At 52.1% G+C, this 16,799-nt stretch overlaps 4 protein-coding genes across 4 annotated transcripts; 3 read left to right on the forward strand and 1 right to left on the reverse strand.

Annotated features, from left to right (window-relative positions):
• Positions 1-441: 441 nt before the first annotated feature.
• Positions 442-2,908, forward strand: PpBr36_09275 (uncharacterized protein; the record flags this gene model as incomplete). The annotated part of the gene is made up of 2 exons (XM_029896396.1): positions 442-1,554; positions 1,619-2,908. The coding sequence occupies 2 exons, from the start codon at positions 442-444 to the stop codon at positions 2,906-2,908; spliced, it is 2,403 nt and encodes an 800-aa protein (XP_029744706.1).
• A 2,299-nt stretch (positions 2,909-5,207) lies between these two features.
• On the forward strand, positions 5,208-7,863 carry PpBr36_09276 (uncharacterized protein; the record flags this gene model as incomplete). Its single annotated transcript, XM_029896397.1, has 3 exons — positions 5,208-5,318; positions 5,441-5,526; positions 5,616-7,863. 3 exons carry the CDS (start codon positions 5,208-5,210, stop codon positions 7,861-7,863), a joined length of 2,445 nt encoding a protein of 814 aa, XP_029744703.1.
• A 2,411-nt stretch (positions 7,864-10,274) lies between these two features.
• PpBr36_09277 (uncharacterized protein) lies at positions 10,275-14,217 on the forward strand (the record flags this gene model as incomplete). The annotated part of the gene is made up of 5 exons (XM_029896398.1): positions 10,275-10,474; positions 10,652-10,665; positions 11,551-12,408; positions 12,492-12,965; positions 13,079-14,217. The coding sequence occupies 5 exons, from the start codon at positions 10,275-10,277 to the stop codon at positions 14,215-14,217; spliced, it is 2,685 nt and encodes an 894-aa protein (XP_029744704.1).
• Positions 14,218-15,110: 893 nt separating this feature from the next.
• Positions 15,111-16,619, reverse strand: PpBr36_09278 (uncharacterized protein; the record flags this gene model as incomplete). Its single annotated transcript, XM_029896399.1, has 4 exons — positions 15,111-15,630; positions 15,799-16,152; positions 16,257-16,396; positions 16,590-16,619. The coding sequence occupies 4 exons, from the start codon at positions 16,617-16,619 to the stop codon at positions 15,111-15,113; spliced, it is 1,044 nt and encodes a 347-aa protein (XP_029744696.1).
• Positions 16,620-16,799: the final 180 nt, after the last annotated feature.

A 16,799-nucleotide genomic window follows, 5' to 3' on the forward strand; every position in this document is an offset into this window, starting at 1 on the left:
TTTTTTTTTCGCCCTTGGGTTTGCTGGCCTTGTTCTGACGCAACAACAGCAGACAGCCAGATCACATTAATCGAAGCAGCGACCAAAAAGTGCAGGGTAAAAAAAATAAAATAAAATAAAATAAAATAAACCCTGCATAAGGTACTCATAGAAACCAAAGGAGAAATCAAGAAAAGCGAGACAAGACGGCGAATCAAGACGAACTGACACGACACGCGACATAGCCGATTGATCGCTCACAACGGGCGAGTCCACGTCAACGCCTCACTGGCCCACCGATACCGCCCGCGCTTGCCACGGCAACATTTTATCTCAACTTCTCCTACTGATTCGCGTAACCGACGCTGTCCACCAACCGAGCGGCCGACCGACGACGCCGAGCCTCGTTTCGGACAAATCTCCGTTTCTGCTTCCGCTCGCGCAGACTAGCGACCTTTCCCCATGACGGCGGTTGCAAGCCCTCCTAGTTTCGCCAATATCAACCGGCCAGCATGGGGATTGAATGGTAGCTCGTCCCTGCACGCGATGAACTCTGACGAGTCGAGGGGCGTTTTTACGCCTCGAAAAGCCTTGCAACGCACAAACTCGGCATCTTCGGTTAGCTCCACCGCCTCGACCTCTTCCACCGGTACGGTAATCAACGGTCACACAAATGGAGCCCCATCAGCGGCCGCTGGCGATGTAAACGGCTGGAATCGAAAGAGGGTGCAGCCAAAGGGACAGTGGTCACAGCAGCCTCAGCCGGTGAAGCCTGAAGGCGTGGATTTTTCCCGAATGCCTGCCAACCGGCCCGCACCAAGCGCCGTCGTCAACGGCAACGTTTCGATGCATCAGGCTCCGATCATGGGCGGCATGCAGAGCCAGGTCGGCCAGCAAGGCATGATAGGACGACCAGTGGGTGATCCTATCGGTGTCAATCAGCCCGTCCTTTACCTTTTATCATTGAACGGCACTTTCGAACGGAAGACGATATCGGTGCCATTTTCCCCCGACACGTTACGCATCGGCCGACAGACAAATGCCAGAACCGTCCCTACACCAGTCAACGGATATTTTGACAGCAAAGTGCTGTCCAGACAACATGCCGAGATTTGGGCTGAGCGTTCGGGCAAGATTTACATTCGTGATATCAAATCATCCAATGGCACTTTTGTCAACGGCACCCGTTTGTCCCCAGAGAATCGCGACTCTGAACCTCACGAGCTACAGACCTCGGATCACCTTGAACTCGGCATTGATATTGTCAACGAGGATCAGAAATCTGTGGTACATCACAAGGTCGCTGCTAAAGTTGAACATGCTGGGTTTCTGAATCCCACTCATGCTTTGATGGACATGAGCTTTGGGGATATTGACCCTTCCGGTGGACACATGATGATGCAACAAATGGGCGGCATGCCCCAAAGAGGCCGAACCGGGAGCCAACCTTCGCTCAACAATGGGCGTATGGCACCCAACGCTGTTATGCCCGGCGCACAACAGAACGGGATGATGCAAAGAAATGGATACTGGATGGGGCCCTACCCAATGGAGACCATCTGCAATAGACTGGATGTGAGTACTCGAGGCTCAATGACCGTTGGAATGAACATATACTGATACAGACGCCCAAATATAGCAAGAAAGACGATTGGCAAAATCCCAGTTGAACGAACTACAAAGGACTGCCGACTTTCTCCAAGCTCTCGCAGGCAAAGACGACATCAAGTCATTAGAGCATGCTGACGCTCCAGGTTCAAAGCAAGCTGTTAACAACAGTGCCGTTTTCCGCTCAGATCCCGGAAAGGCTACGAGATTCTCAGAGCCTCCCGCTCCCCCTCCACAACAACCTCTTCCCGAGAAGCCAGATGCAGCGCGCTCCAATGGAGACCCTCCTTCACTAAAGCGCGGAACGACAGAACGACCAAAACTGCCGCAGACAAGCACATCGCCAGTCCGGCAAGAAAACTTCAGCCAGATCATCCAGTTGACAGAAACGCTCAACACGGCCAAGAAGGAAATCGAGGGCCAGAGTGCTAGGATAAGGGATCTGGAAGAGATGGTACAGAAGGAACGAGAGCAGCGCCAGAGTGCAGAAGGACTTGTGAAGAAGTTGGAGGATGCAGCTGTGGAAATGCATGCCAATGGCCCCACAAAAGCCGATATCCAGGACACACTCCTTCCAGAAACGTTCGAGCCGCCTGTAGATATGGGCAACAAGGCCGACTCTGACTCTCCGACAAAGCCAGAAACAACTGCGAATCCGGAAGCAAGCGAAACTGCTGCTGCCGCCGCCGATGCCGCCGCCGCCGCGGAAGCAGCTGCCAAGTTGCAGGATCGCATGGATGAGATATTGAAAGAAATGATCAACCTTAGAGAGGAACTCGAATCGCAGAGGGAAAGGGCTGACAAGGCCGAGGCTGAGAGGGATGGCGACCGCCAAACCCTGGCTGAGATGATCAACCAACTGCGGGAAAGAGATGAACAGATAGCGAGGCTTGAGGCTGAGAGAAACTCTCGGTCACGATCGAGCGCCCGTAGCAGAGGGCGTTCTGGCGCACCGAGCTCGATCAGTGAAGACGACATCAAGCCCGTCATAGGATCATATCCCGAGACGCCTACCAGTGCGGTAATACCGTCTGCCTTGCCAAACAGCGGGCAATCCACAAATGCATCGTCACAAACAGGTGTGAGTGACGACGAATCGACTGCTGGTAATGACACAGCAGCAGACAAGCCGACGCTCTCGAGGGCCAGCACGATAACGCCTCTGTCTAAATCGTTGGTCCCTGGATCCTCCTCCGGTCCTAGCGATCCCGCCATGGCTCAAGCAGCACCATATGCGTCCATGATTGGTGTTGTCTTGATAGGGATGGGACTGATGGCTTGGATAAACGGCTGGCAACCACAGCCCCGCTTGGATCGGTAGAGATCTTCACACCACAGCGTTTGCCATTTTTATGCCTCAGTACCCTTACCTCCAAAATACTATCTATACCCACGCCAACCGGAACGTATGTATGATTTGCAGCTTCGATACCCTAACAGCCAACTCCTCAAGGACGCGCGTGTCCCATGCCGCTCCTTGAGGTAAAAGGTGCCGTTCGATGCGGCCTTGTACTTTTTAGCAAGCATTATGCACACTTTGGGCGCGACTCGGCGACCCATCCTCACGACATTTCCTTTGTTTTGTTTCCTTGTCTTTACTCGTCATTGTCAAGGAGTTTGCCGAATTATGACTTTAATTCATTGGCGCGAAAGTCTATACATTACCATTATTTCCTTGCTTTCCTTTTGTCTGTTAGTATTGTGTCTGTCATCCATCTATCTTGTATGAGCGATGAACGGGGTTTAGGTCCACAGTCTACAAAAACTCTTCAACTGGGCTGGCGGGCGTTGCGTATTTAATCCAGTTCTACGTTCTTGGCATATTATCTCACCATCCAAGTACATTTGATCTCCGCCGTGTTGTATCTGTCTGTATCTTCTGGTAATGTTCTCCGTGACTAAAATAGTATGCTCGCATAGCTTGAATTTTTCACCATTGGGCTTGGCGAGATTTTCGAAACACTTTATATCTAACCTATGCAGTCAGTCTGTTACGCGACCATCAAAAGGTCAGCGAAGGTTTAGACAGTCTCGTCTCGAGACCAGTCTTTCGTTATGCATAGACAGACCACTCGGCTAGCAAGACGCTGGCTGCTGACACTAACGACCGGCTACTCTTCGGCTGCAGGGTGCGCATACCCATGACAGAATGACCTCACGAGACCGCTGCCGTGTTCCCTTCAACGACGGTAACCTACCACATTGAACCTATCAACGGCATGCTGCTTGCCAAGATTTTCACCCAAACCCCAGGTCATCCCCATATAAACGAGTCATTTTCCGACGGGTGTTTTCTTCAGAACCCCTCGTCCTGTCCCATCAACTCGGCCATTCTGTGGGGGCGACGTTGATTGCCCAAATTGAGGATGGGACTAGCGCGACCACCCAGAGCGCTAATCTTTGCCTTCGAGAACAACGGCTTCTGGAACCATCAATGTTACCTTGGTATTAAGAGACGAACTACAGGGCAAAAGATGAAATGTCGTAAAAAAAAAAAAACCCCCCAAAACCCGAGCTAATGACAAGGGTGAAAAAGGGGGGACGAGATCAAATACCAAATCATTTACGACACATGAAACCTGACCAAAAAAAATGATCAACTTCAGAAAACACAGATACATGGTAAAATACCCGCGATTCCGCCCAATTGCCGGGTGCCGGCGTCTTGGTGTAGCTTAAGTTCTCTTTGCGATGGCCGGGCTCTGGTTACCCCAAGGGCCTTGAAAGATTGTGTGGGGGTGATAGCAAGCAAGCTCCTCCTCCTCCTCCTCATCCACTTTGTGCTTATTCTGGGGGGGTGGTTGGGGCAAACAAAAACGAGGTCAACCACAGCCTGCCCCCCCGGAGACCCGTCCCGGGGCAAAGGCCAGACAGAAGGCGGAGACCAGTCCGGCTTGGAAAATTATATCCCAGGTCCCCAATTGGACAGACCGCAGATAAGCCGGCCCAGAAACAAAATCAAATAGTTAGTTCGATTGTACCTATTTGCTAAGCTTAAGAGAGAGAGAGAGAGAGGGGGGGCGGCGAAACGGGGATGAAGCCTGCGCGCGCGTGCCCTGCCTTGCATCTGGTAAACGCAATAAATCAACAAAGTACCTGTTTATTATCTTCCCGCCCAATCTCTGATTAACCAACCAACTTTCTCTAGAGAATGGGCTCCAAACTGGACCCCTGGGAAGGGAGCAGTGGATGAGGGGAGATGAATGCAGAGTGGGGGTACACTTATTTTTTTTGGGGGGTTTCCTCTTGGGGATTGTTACGTTCCTTTTGCGCGCGGAGGGGGAAGAAAAGAGTGCCGTCATGCCCGGTTGTTTCCATTCTGCGAGGTTGACCCCCGGGGGGGAATGCCTGGTTTTGCTAGAGGGGTTTGTGAGTTTTCTTGGTTTATTTTATTGTTCAAGTGCTGGTTTCTACCTTTTCTAATTACCACATACCACATTTCACCGGTTGAAGAGCCTAATGTGTTTTCTGTTGTACTTGTATGCCGAAGAGAAACGTTGGTAAAATCAAACGTTGAAAGCATCGACACATACTCATTGGGGTCTGCAGCAACTGGATTCCTTTCAAACTGTTCAAGAGTCTACTTCTACAAGATCCCAGTCTCATAGTGACCAACCGCTATGTCTGCCTCGCCGCCCCCAGCGCCTTATGAGTCCATGGCAACTCCGCCAGAGGAGCGTCCTGCAAAACGCCAAAAGACTCTGGCATGCGGACGGTGTCGACGGAGGAAGGTAAGCTAGAACAACAGCTCTTCCCCTTTCCTCAACTAGACCCCGGTCATTTGCCTTCTCTATACGGCAGCACCGTTATAATCATCATGTTAGTAGGTGAACTGACTTGGTTGGACTTTTAGCAAAAATGCGACGAGCAGAGGCCCTGTACAAACTGCAGCAAATCAGGAGAGACGTGCCATGAGGTCGTGCCTCGACTTGGTCTAGGGTAAAACTGCCCCCCCAGACGTGATTCTGTCTGCTGTTCCAGCCAAACTGCTTGTCCCCATTGCTGACGCTCGCGCAACCATACTATAGCACCATGCCATATACGCAGATGGCGCTGCCTTCTCCGGTTGACATCTCATCCCTTGAGGAACGCGTTGCCAGGCTCGAAAAGGCACAGATATTGGCCCAACAGTGGCAGCCTAACCAGAAGCCAGCCAGGAATCCAAGCCACGGCGGCTACTACAGAGGCGTGCCCTCCCCGGATGGCACCTTCACCAGCACCAACAGCCCAACCAACCACGGGGCGTCCCCGAGCGTGTACTCGTGCCACGGCTCACCCAATGCTTCAATGGGAGCGTTCCAGGCTCGCACCGGTGGGCCTGGGCAACCTCTTCAGTTCGCAGCTTCACCGAGCGCGTTCCCCGGCCAAGATTACATCCAACGGCCTGGCAGCAGCTTATCTGGAAGCGCCCCGGCGATTGGACTGCTGGCGACCTTTGCCAGGCCGGACGGCAACAGATATCATGGTAACGCCCAGCAGCAGCCTCACCAGCTTTCCATGAACATAGACCGACCGACCGAGATGGGTCTGTTTGAGGTCTACCGCACCCGCATTCACTCACGCTTTGCATTCCTGGATCTCGAAAACCTCAAAAACCCGCTGCAGAGACCCGGGGATCTCTGGGTGGGATTCTTCACCAATATGGTGTACAGCATCGGCATGCTGCTCAACGGCCAACAGAGCCACCTGGCCTTCTACAGACTCGCCGTGACGCGTCACCTGAGCCACGTCTTTGCTCAACCCGACCGCATCTTGCACGTCCAGGCACACCTGCTGCTGGCAATGCACGCGCTGCACTCTCCGTCCACAGAGCGGCTGGTGAGCATCGCTGGTGCAACTATGCGCTACTGTGTGTTGGCTGGGCTTCACGCCGGGGAAGACGACGACGTAAAGGACGGTGAGACTTCTGGGAACAGCTACAGGGCAGACTGTGGAGGCAACAAAATGCAGATTCGCCGTAGGGTCTTCTGGTCCGCATATGCCCTCGACCGTGTTGTCAGCACTACCTTTGACCTTCCACCATCGGTATCAGACGGCCACATCACAGCGGAGCTATACTTGGATGAAGAAGATACGGCTCTCGAGTATGTCAAAGGCTTGAGGCTGCAGAGCAAAGCCTTGGAGTTCAGACTATGCCAACAGCGGGACGCCGAGGAGGAGACGAGACTTCTGAAGAAACTTCAGGACTGGGGTGAATCATGCAGACAGAAGTTCCCAGCTGCAGAATGGCTGCAATTTACATACCACGTCGGGTTGGCCACACTCTTCGGCAGCCAGCTTCCTCAAAACGACGTCGGCAGTCCAGACGTCGGCCAAGGTGACGATACAGCTGGCGAGGATGGCAGCAGTATTACGGTCGCCGTGACGCCCCAAAGCTTGGGTGGAAGTGTGGGTAATTGTGAGCATGACGGACAAGATATAACAGCAACGGCCGACCAAGATTCGAACCTCGGGCTTGACAAGAACAAAATAACGCGGCACAGTACCATGCAGGCATGTCTTTTGTTCAGACATCTCCAGCGATCAACAGCCGCTGCGGGGAGTGAGCGGTCCTGGCTGGCCCTGATTGCTCAGTTCAAGTGTGGCATCTCACTTCTGTGTCGCAGTCAAGAGCCAGGATCGAGGTCGCCCAGGGAGGATGGCGACCTTGCACAGGCCATCAGCGCGTGTAGCGCATCGCTATCGGCGCTTGCGAGGCACTGGCCACAGAGCAGGTGTTTGAGTGACGTCTTCAGCCTGGTCCTTGGCGAATCGCACTTCGGGGGTGGAAGCCATGAATCGAGGGGGCAAACGACAGGAAAGCGGACCAGGGGTGGGCGGGATGATCGGTCCAAGTCCGTCGCCGACTGGCTGCCGATCCTCGAGTCGATAGTGATGCACCGGCCGACGCTCAAGATGATCCGGAACTTGGCGGCCAGGAAATCGCCACCGACACCTCGCTCCGGGTCATGCATCAGCACCAGACGCGGCAGCAGCAGCAGCAGCAGCAACAGGGGTGTCTATGAGGTCTCGCCAGCAAGCGTGTTGAAATTGGAGACCCCCTCAAGCGTCATGGGCGATGATGACGACGTCACTCGGGACGACACTCTGTTCGGGCTCGGTCTGGACGGGAGGGAGGATGACGGAATGTTCCGTGCCGCATCGCCCACGTTTTTCCTGCCTGATCCTCCACGGCCAGCCTCGGAGGTACCCGAGCGGGATTATCGGTTTGACTACTTGGACCTGGGGGGACCTGACGAGCCTATTACCTGTTTTGGATCAAGCCTGCAGATCTGAATGAAAAAGAAACGACGCAAACGATGAAGAAAAGAACATTCAACCAACAGAATAAAAAAATAAAAAAATAAAAATAAAAAGGTAGCGGGGTCATATGATTTGATAGTTGGGATTAGGTGTTTTGGATGATAACCCACTTGTGCAGACTTTGGAATACTCAGAAAACAAACAACGATAACAGAAGAATAACAAGAGAAGAGGAGAGATACTAGTTGAGACGAATTGATAACTCGCTAAGCCCAAACATTCGACACACTCCGCGGGTGCCGAGTCACGCCCGTCAATGGTGTAACAGAAGTCTACTTGTCTGGTTATAGAACCGAAAGGCAAAAGGGAGCAGGCATGTGATGTGAGGCCAAGACGTTCGGATGTCCGCAATGAGGAATTGCCATAAATGCCAAGCGGTCAGTTAGTTGGGGGCTGCAGTGTTAGAAGGCAGCAATAAGCGAGTAAACGAGTTACGAGAGGGATCTTGGGAACCCTGCTCGGGCGATCATCTCTCTCTGGGGCTAGGTGTCGTGGATCTCCAAGATTTCCATGTACTGTACATTGTATGAAGTACAACTGCAACTGCTGCACAACTCCATGCTGAAATCTGGTGGGGAAGCTTTCGGATGCCCAAAGGGTCTGGCAGGGTAGAATTTTTAAAGGTTTTGGTAACGTCATATCATCGAGCTCAACATCATGCAGCAAGGTACCTGATTGAACCTTCCCTACGCATCGATTGTGTGACGAGTTAGCTAGGGTAGGCGCATACCTTACTTGATTAGGCACCAAGGGCATCTACAGTACCTCCCTGGGAGATAGGGGTTGCCCAACTGAATGAAGATAATCAGAGGTACTCCATACCCCAAGCAGATACAAAAAAAAAAAAAAAAAAAAAGCGTTCGGCTAGACTCGAGTTAGTACCTTATGTTAGCTAGATGTGATGGGCAGAAGAAGGGTTAATTTCAGTTGATATCAGTCTCAATTTTCTTTTTGTCCCACCTGATCAACGTGAAAGCAACTGAAATGCCAGTAAGCAATTGGGAATGAATAGGATACTGGACTAGGTCTAGACAAGGTACATACCTGCTGTCTTTACCTGCTGTATGTACATGACCAATGATGTACATGCGTATTTCCTGGGGAAAATAATGCAGAGTCATGACATCCAAGGTTTACCATGGCCCAGCTCAGCTCCGCCCCACGTGTTGGATCTCGAATAATCTGGGTCAAGGGTAAATTAATACATGGTAGACAATAGCAAGCAACAATTTGCTGTTGAAAACCAGAAAAGACTGACTGGGTAAACGTCTGATAGGTAGAGTAACCGAATTTAAATTTTCATCCTCAAAGTGATCAACTCAATGCACTGAAACGAAAGGCCATCCAAGGAAACTACAAGCTACCCGACTTGCCGACCCATCGATTTCTGCCTACCACCACACACACCCCCAACCGATCAATCATCCAACAAGACCCTTGCCGAACTAGACTACAGTAGACCTAGTCTACTGTAGTGCTAGACCAAAGCGGTAGTCGCATTGGATTGCCACCGGCGTGGAACATTTCCCAGCAAGACCCAGCATATCCCTACAAGTGCGGGGAAACCCTTGCGCTGGGGGAAATTCGAAGGTGCCGAAAGCTCCTTGCCGACAAAACTAAACTGTCATGCACTTTTTAGCACTGCTGTTCAAGTACTGTAAGTACCCAAGTCTAAAATGCTCATTGACTGCTCCCCTTTGGTAAAGACCGGGTAGAAGGGATGTCCCCTGCTCCTGTTGCGACGAAAGCGATCCCAAGATTATGGAGGGAGCTTTTTTTGCGAAGACGAAACAAACCCTACCGGCGGACTGTCCGGCAATTTTCGCCATAACCTCCCCCTTGACTAGAATCTAGAACTAGAATCGGGAACGTTTCTGGCCTTTTTGACCTTGTTTAAAATCGGACTTGCTCGCGACAGCTAGAGGTCTGGCCGTCTGCCAAAGATGAGCTAAAAAGTTCTCCTTCCGATCTAATCTAGGCGCGCCATTCGGTCTGTCTTTTCGTGTCTGGCCACGTCTTCTCTCTTTTTCTCTTTCTCTACCGTCCTTTCACGGCGCCGCGCCAGACCCCACGAGACACAGAGAAAGGAATTTTTCGATATCATTTTACAGACCAGACCACAACCCCCTTCGGTAATACTGTCCTGCCCAGCTTGAGTCTGCATCGCCAGATGTCTGCTGCCGACTTCCCGAGCGTCTCTTGTCTGCTGGCATACCTGTGAAACGGACAATCACAACTCTGGGACGGTAGTAGGCAGGCAACTTAGGTCAGACGGCAAGACGGGACGCACAAATCCAGCAGGCAACGGGATCTCAAGTTCTTCCAGCATCTTAACCGCTGGGAAAGCGAGGTGCCCTTTTTTCTTCTTCTTTACCCTCGACACGATGGAGATCGACAGTCGACCGTTGGAGACGCACGCGCACACACATTCACATGCGCATACACACATGGCCGTCGACTCCCCGCAGCCGGACGATGTGCCCGACGAAGACCTGTCGGAACATGCGCGTCCAAGAAAAAGGACGCGCCGTGCCTGCGACAAGTGCAGCAATTCACGAACCAGATGCAACGGCGAGTGTCCTTGGTATGGAACACCTGATTTGAGCCCCTCTGCATCTCCCCTGGCTTATGCAAAACAGACATGCCCCATATAATCATCCCATCCTGTCTTTTTTTAAACATTTGTCCTTCCCAGCTCGATTGGGTCAAACAAGGCGCTAACGTGAATGGCCGATGTTCTGATACTGACTTTTAACTTTAGCCGTCGATGCGTAGGTATGTTCTATCGCACCTTTCCCAGTGGTTCTTTGTTTTCCCACAATCTCCTTGGTTTTGTAACAGCTGTTACTATGCTTGCTATCTTCAAGGCGTTTTCTTTTTTTTTTTTTTGTTTTTTTTTTTAGGTAACTCTCTGATCTCATCGACCAGACTACGGTTACACCTGTCGCTATAATCGTGAGGTAAAGAAGAGAGGGCGGGCCCCCATCGCTATTAGTAGTGATGGCCGCGACCTGCCTTCGAAAAGAAGTACCGATAGTCATAACAGACCGGTCCATAAGTACGAAAGCCGTCAAGACGACAATACTGCTCACCTACCTCACCAGTCAGGTGCAAACCACTCACGCACCAGCCTTGGCGATGGTGGTGGCGCGCCTGCTCAAGGTGTGCCAGGAAACACCTCAACGACCTCAACCACGATAACCTTCCACCCTGGGGGTCTGCAAAGTAATTCACAACCAGCTTTGAGCAGCGCCGCCCATGGTCCTAATACGGCCTCAGAGATTGGGCAAGTTCCTCCTTCCCCAGGATCTTCAGGTCATACGGCGCAGTATTATGCTCATTCTCAACGCGCCCAAAGCTATACCGAACCGTCTGTTGCTGTCAACGGAGGCCCTAGATTGCATAGCAGTCAAAGTAATCATAATACGCATAGCCAGGGTCTATTAGGCCCACGTGAGTCGCTACCAAGCCCTTCTGCTGGAAATACCCATCAGTCACTTCCCGGAATATCACATGTCCCTCTGTCAGCGAATAGCTCAAGCCATCGTTCGGCATACCAAACGTCTCTTCCGTCGTCAAGCGCGGCTTACGGCTCGGGCGTAAATGTTCAGATGCAGCTTGCCAGCGTATTAGACTCAACAACAGCCATGGATCGTTCAGGCATGATGGCTACAAGTCCATCAACGGGTGCACACCAACACCAGCAGTCGTCGCCGACCCTATCGCGTCTTGCCTATCAGCAGGCCGGCACCTCTCCAGGTGGAGCTTTCCCCTCCATGGGAGGAAGCCACCATGCAGGTAGTGTACACGGTGCACCGGCAGGCAGCACCAGGGATGGCGTTGCTTCTGACGAGAGCATGGGCTATCCGTCTCCGGCCAACGGAAGCGTCACTGGTGGTTATGGCGGCTCCCATCGTCCCAGCGTCTCTTTCGGCGTCGAGAGCCCTTCAGGTCTCGGCAACATCGGTCATCAATCCGGGCGCGAGGGCAGCTCTAGTAGCCAACGTCACGCAAACGGCCGTGGCTCTTTCAGTACTGTGACCGGTGTCGCGAATTGCCGAGTAAGGATTGGTTCCGTAGCCGACCCAGGCGGCGCGACGTCGGGAGGAGGTTTCCCCGAGATTCAGCGAGTCTCGTCGCTATACAAAGCGCCGAGTGCCGACTGTCGATACGCGTGTCTGCTGCCAGTACTTCCGTACATTGCCGATATTATACCCGCCAGCGTTGCATGCGATCTACTCGACGTTTACCTAACGGAGCCCGGCAGCTCTCTCTTTCGCTGTGCTAGCCCCTACATCTTGACGCGCATATTTCGCAAGAAGTCCCTGTTGCACCCAACAAATCCCCGACCCACCACCCCTGCACTGCTTGCGACCATGCTTTGGTGCGCTGCTCAAACAGCCGACATTGTATTGCTCCATGTACCTGGATCCCGAAGCAAGATCACCAACGCGCTATATGAACTCTCTACTTCGCTTATTTCTCGACGCGACCCCGACAGATGGAGGCGGATCCACGGTATGCTTTTGATCCCGCTGTGTTTCAAGCATGATGCCGGAAGGTCAAAGATGCGATTGCTGACGTATGTTGCTCGAGCTCAGGGGGCCTGCGCGTGGAGAATGACCAGTCGCAAACCCACTACGCCGAATATTTCCGTAATCTCAACGGCGGCGATGGCCCATCCTTGCGAGCTAGCGATCACCTGCCAACGACCACAGCCACTAACGAGCCTGGGGGTGTTATCGATGATGTACTCACGTTTGTCCTACTGTCAATCGCTGTATCTGGAGGCGATTTCAAGTCCGACTGCTTCAAATGGTGGAACAAAGCCATCAGACTGGCCCTAGCTCTAGGCCTCCATCGAGAGGATGAACGCTGTTCGGCCTCAGTGAGCCCCTGCGCCAACCCGCTGTGCTCCTGCCGGCGTGAACACGAGGACGACGCGTCCTTGGCAGGGGCCGAAGCCAGAGAGGAACGGAGGCGCGTCTTCTGGCTGATCTACTGCTTGGATAGGCATTTGGCGCTTTCCTTCAACAGCGCTCTGTATATCCCGGATTCATACTGCGAGCTGTATAGTAAGTAATCCCGAAGCTTGCTTCTGGACTATAGATATATCCCTCTGCCTTGTTTGTCATGAAGCCCAGGCTCATGAGGGGAGAGATGCTGACTGACCCGGTGTAACAAATAGCTCCTCTTCCGGAAACGGTCTGGGAGGAACTTGATACAATTCCACAAGCTTCAATGCCTGAAAGAGTTATTGGTCCGCCTACAGTTGTGACTGGCACGGGATTTTTTGAGTATTTTTTACCGCTCATGGCCATTCTAGGCGATATTATTGAGGTCCATCACCGAAGACTGCACCCGCGACTCGGCGCTCTCGACGACTCCCCTGCAGTGGCGGTTATAAGCGAGGAACTGGCAGCCTGCGAGCGGAGCCTCGACAGACTGGCCCTCGATGCAGAGCCGTTAGCCCCTGCAGCCGATCCGATTGGATCTGACTATTTGTCGGCGGCAACTGCTGGTGGCGGTGGCGTTATCAACGGCTCTACTGTGGCATCTACCTCGGCCCCTGCAGCCAGTACCCCTGGGCCACATATCAAGGATCTCGTGACGGGAGGTGTAGATGGCGCCAGGCCAGTATCAACTGGGAGTCAGAATGGCAGCAGCGCGCAAGACGGCGTGGCGAAAGTCGAACCCGGGCCTACAACCCAGTCGACAACACCTTCCGGACCGCCGCCTTTCTCTGCGGGCTCTGCAGGTAATACGCCCCCGGACCGGCGGCAGCACCGCTCCTCGTCTGTCCGTGACCGGTCGCGTCTGCAGCTGGTTATGGCGTATAGCACACATATCCTCCACGTGTTGCATGTCTTGCTGCATGGAAAGTGGGACGCCATCTCGATGCTGGACGATGACGACGACTGGATAACGTCGGCACGCTTCAACGACTGCGCCGCCTCAGCGATTGCCGCTTCCCAAGCTGTCAGTAGGATCTTGCGGCACGACCCGGAGTTGACCTTTATGCCGTATTTGTTCGGGATATATCTTCTCCACGGCTCGTTTATTCTTCTCTTGTTTGCCGACCGCATGCCGCAGCTAGGCGGACCTAATCAGTCGGTCGAGCAGGCTTGCGAAACGATTGTTCGAGCCCACGAGGTATGCGTCGTGACGCTCTCGACTGAATTTCAGAAGAATTTTAGGAAGGTCCTGCGGAGTACTTTGTATAGCGTTCGCGGCTCCAGTCCTACCGAGTGGGAGGAGCACAAGGCTAGGAGAAGGGCATTGAGCTTGTATCGTTGGACTAGAGGCGCCAAGGGTCTAGGTCTGTGAAGCGAGAGTTTGCGGTTGATGGCTTGCATGAGGAATGAATCATGGATTACCAGAGTAATGAAGTTGACATATATTTTAACATTGTTTGCTGAAGCAACACAGCAATCTTTCAAATTTCTGAATGCGCTCTTTTTAGTAAGAGATATTTTTTTTCCACACTATGAAAAAGAAGAGGAGGAATTTATAAAGACCTAAACTTCCTGAATAGCGGCTTGTGCGAGCTCGACGCTTTAAACTCATGATACGGACGCATTAGTGTTGCTAACCCGTATTCGCCTTCATACCCTTGAACTCTGTACAGTTTCCACAGGTAACCCTTTTGGTAAGAACCACAGCCACCAACTTAAAAAGATCAAACCAAGTTTTTGTCAATATACTATCCATCGTTGACATGGGTAAGGAGGGGCAATCCCTTCGATCACACAGCCCGCCGCCAAACGACATGTTGATAGCACTGTAGTAAATACGTGAACGATGTGCGCCCCCCCTTCTTTTCCCCCGGAAGGACCGGTTTTTGATTTTTGAAACTGAATTTTGCCGCATTGGGAGAATATGCCTTTCGAGATGCAGAAAGGGTACACACAAAAAGGCCATTGGTAGCCGGGCAAGCCTGATGAACGTGACCCACTTTAAAAGCATTTAGAGCTGAGCCAAACATTTGATAATCTGACAACAGACTACATTTCCATTTGATCGTGCAAGGGACGACTGTTGGATTACATGTGGTACATTGTATGAAGACATGACCTCCGTATATACAGATGGACGATTTCAGGAGTGAAAATAGTGTAATTGTCATCGTTCGCTGGAAAAACATGATTTGAGTTCAGGATCAAGTTGAGGCACGACCAGTCCAGTGTTAAAATTGGTTATACTAAACTGCAACGGGTAACTCAGGTACGGTACCAAAGTCGTCGAAGATCAGTCAGAGCAATAAACAAAGATTCCTCGGTCCTGATATTCCTGCTCCCTTGGTCTGGCAGCACGTTGATCCAGTGGTCAAACACTTCCCTTACACGACCAGTGCTTATCCCAATCTCGCTCAGCTGCGGATCGTTCATGGCAGCAAACTCGAGGCCTCGAGGACCGCCAAAAACGATGAGGAGATGCTTGAACTGCGGAGGAGGCTTTCCGTGGGGGAATGCGTTTGTTGAAACCTCGCCGCGCTCAGAGGTGCCAATGCTCAGGTCGTAACCACCCTCGAAAGGGCTCTCGGTGAGAACTTCCGAGAGGGATCCGCAGCGGCGTACGCTAAAGCCCCAGTAGTAGCCGCCTTCTGTGCGAGGCGCGGCCGGGTCGACGGCTTCGGCATTGTCGTACGACTCGCCGGGGAAGTGGAGGGTCAGTCTTGTCTTTGGAGGAATCGATTCCGCAATAGTTATCGGCTTGCGCATGCCAATGTCAACGAGAGTGCTGCAAAGAATATCAGTATCTGCCCCAGAACAAGGAATACAGTATGCAAGAGAGCGAGAGCCTGCCATCACCACCATGCTCGGCAAAGCCAATGATAGCGCATCCTTTGGTCACGTGGCCGATATGGTATGGACTTCAGGCCCTCGAGAAGAAGCAAACAAGACATACCCCTTTCCGCCCTCGGGCTTCCCGGGAAGCGTCATGGCTTCCATGTAGGGCAGCCACTCGTCCCTGTGTGGATGGTGTGGCATGTCAAGGCCGGGAAATAAACCTTGCAACCTGAGGTTCGGGTGCAATGGAAAGAGGGTTTTCCGCATGAATGGCGGACACTCCATGTAGTTCAGGAGATGCCAGATGTAATGGGCCGGGTCGACGTCACCCGTGTATGCATCCGTATCAACAGCTGGTGGCCGGGAATCGGGAGGACTGTCGTCAAAGACGACAACCTCGTCGATGGAAAAGACGGCCAAGGCACGTGCTATCCGCGAAGGAGCATTGATGCGCTGCTCATCCCTCGCACAACTATTACGCTGGTTAGTTTTTTGTTCCCCCTTTATTTTCTTTTTGAGCCTCTGGTTACAAAACCAAAGGTCATGGCTAGACCAAGGTTAAACATAGCCACTCACTCGGTGATAATGCTGCTAGGAATGGCCACGGAGACGGTCCAGTCTCTCGGGACGGTAGGTGCAAATCTTGCTGATGGTCTGAACGTAGTGATGGTGTCACTAAGATCCGCACCATCTCCATACCTTCCAAGCTTTCGCTTCTGTAATTAAAAATGTCAGTATACTGATTTGACGGCTGCGCAAGAGTTTCTTTGTGGCTTCCTGGTGTTTCGAATTAAAAGTGTCTCAATGGTAGAGGCCAAGTACAACTATGATGTTGAAATTGACCATTGTGCAAAATTATTTCATATGCAAAGAGATAGATTCCCAAAGCTGTCATTAACCGATACTTACTTTGGCAGGGTGTTGTTCGTGAGGAGGCATGATATTAAATCTGAGACCCCAAAAAAAAGACGAAAGAAGTCTTTGGTTGACAAGATAAAGAGAAATGGCGTAGTGAGAGCGCTTTCCCGATGCTTCTTTCTCTCCTTTACCGACCCTTATCCTTGCGATGCTTTGAAAAAAAAGGCGGAAGAGGGGGGAATCTGCGGCAGAATGCTCAAA

This window comes from Pyricularia pennisetigena (genome assembly GCF_004337985.1).
Source record: "Pyricularia pennisetigena strain Br36 chromosome 7 map unlocalized Pyricularia_pennisetigena_Br36_Scf_8, whole genome shotgun sequence".
Classification (NCBI taxonomy): Eukaryota; Fungi; Ascomycota; class Sordariomycetes; order Magnaporthales; family Pyriculariaceae; genus Pyricularia; species Pyricularia pennisetigena.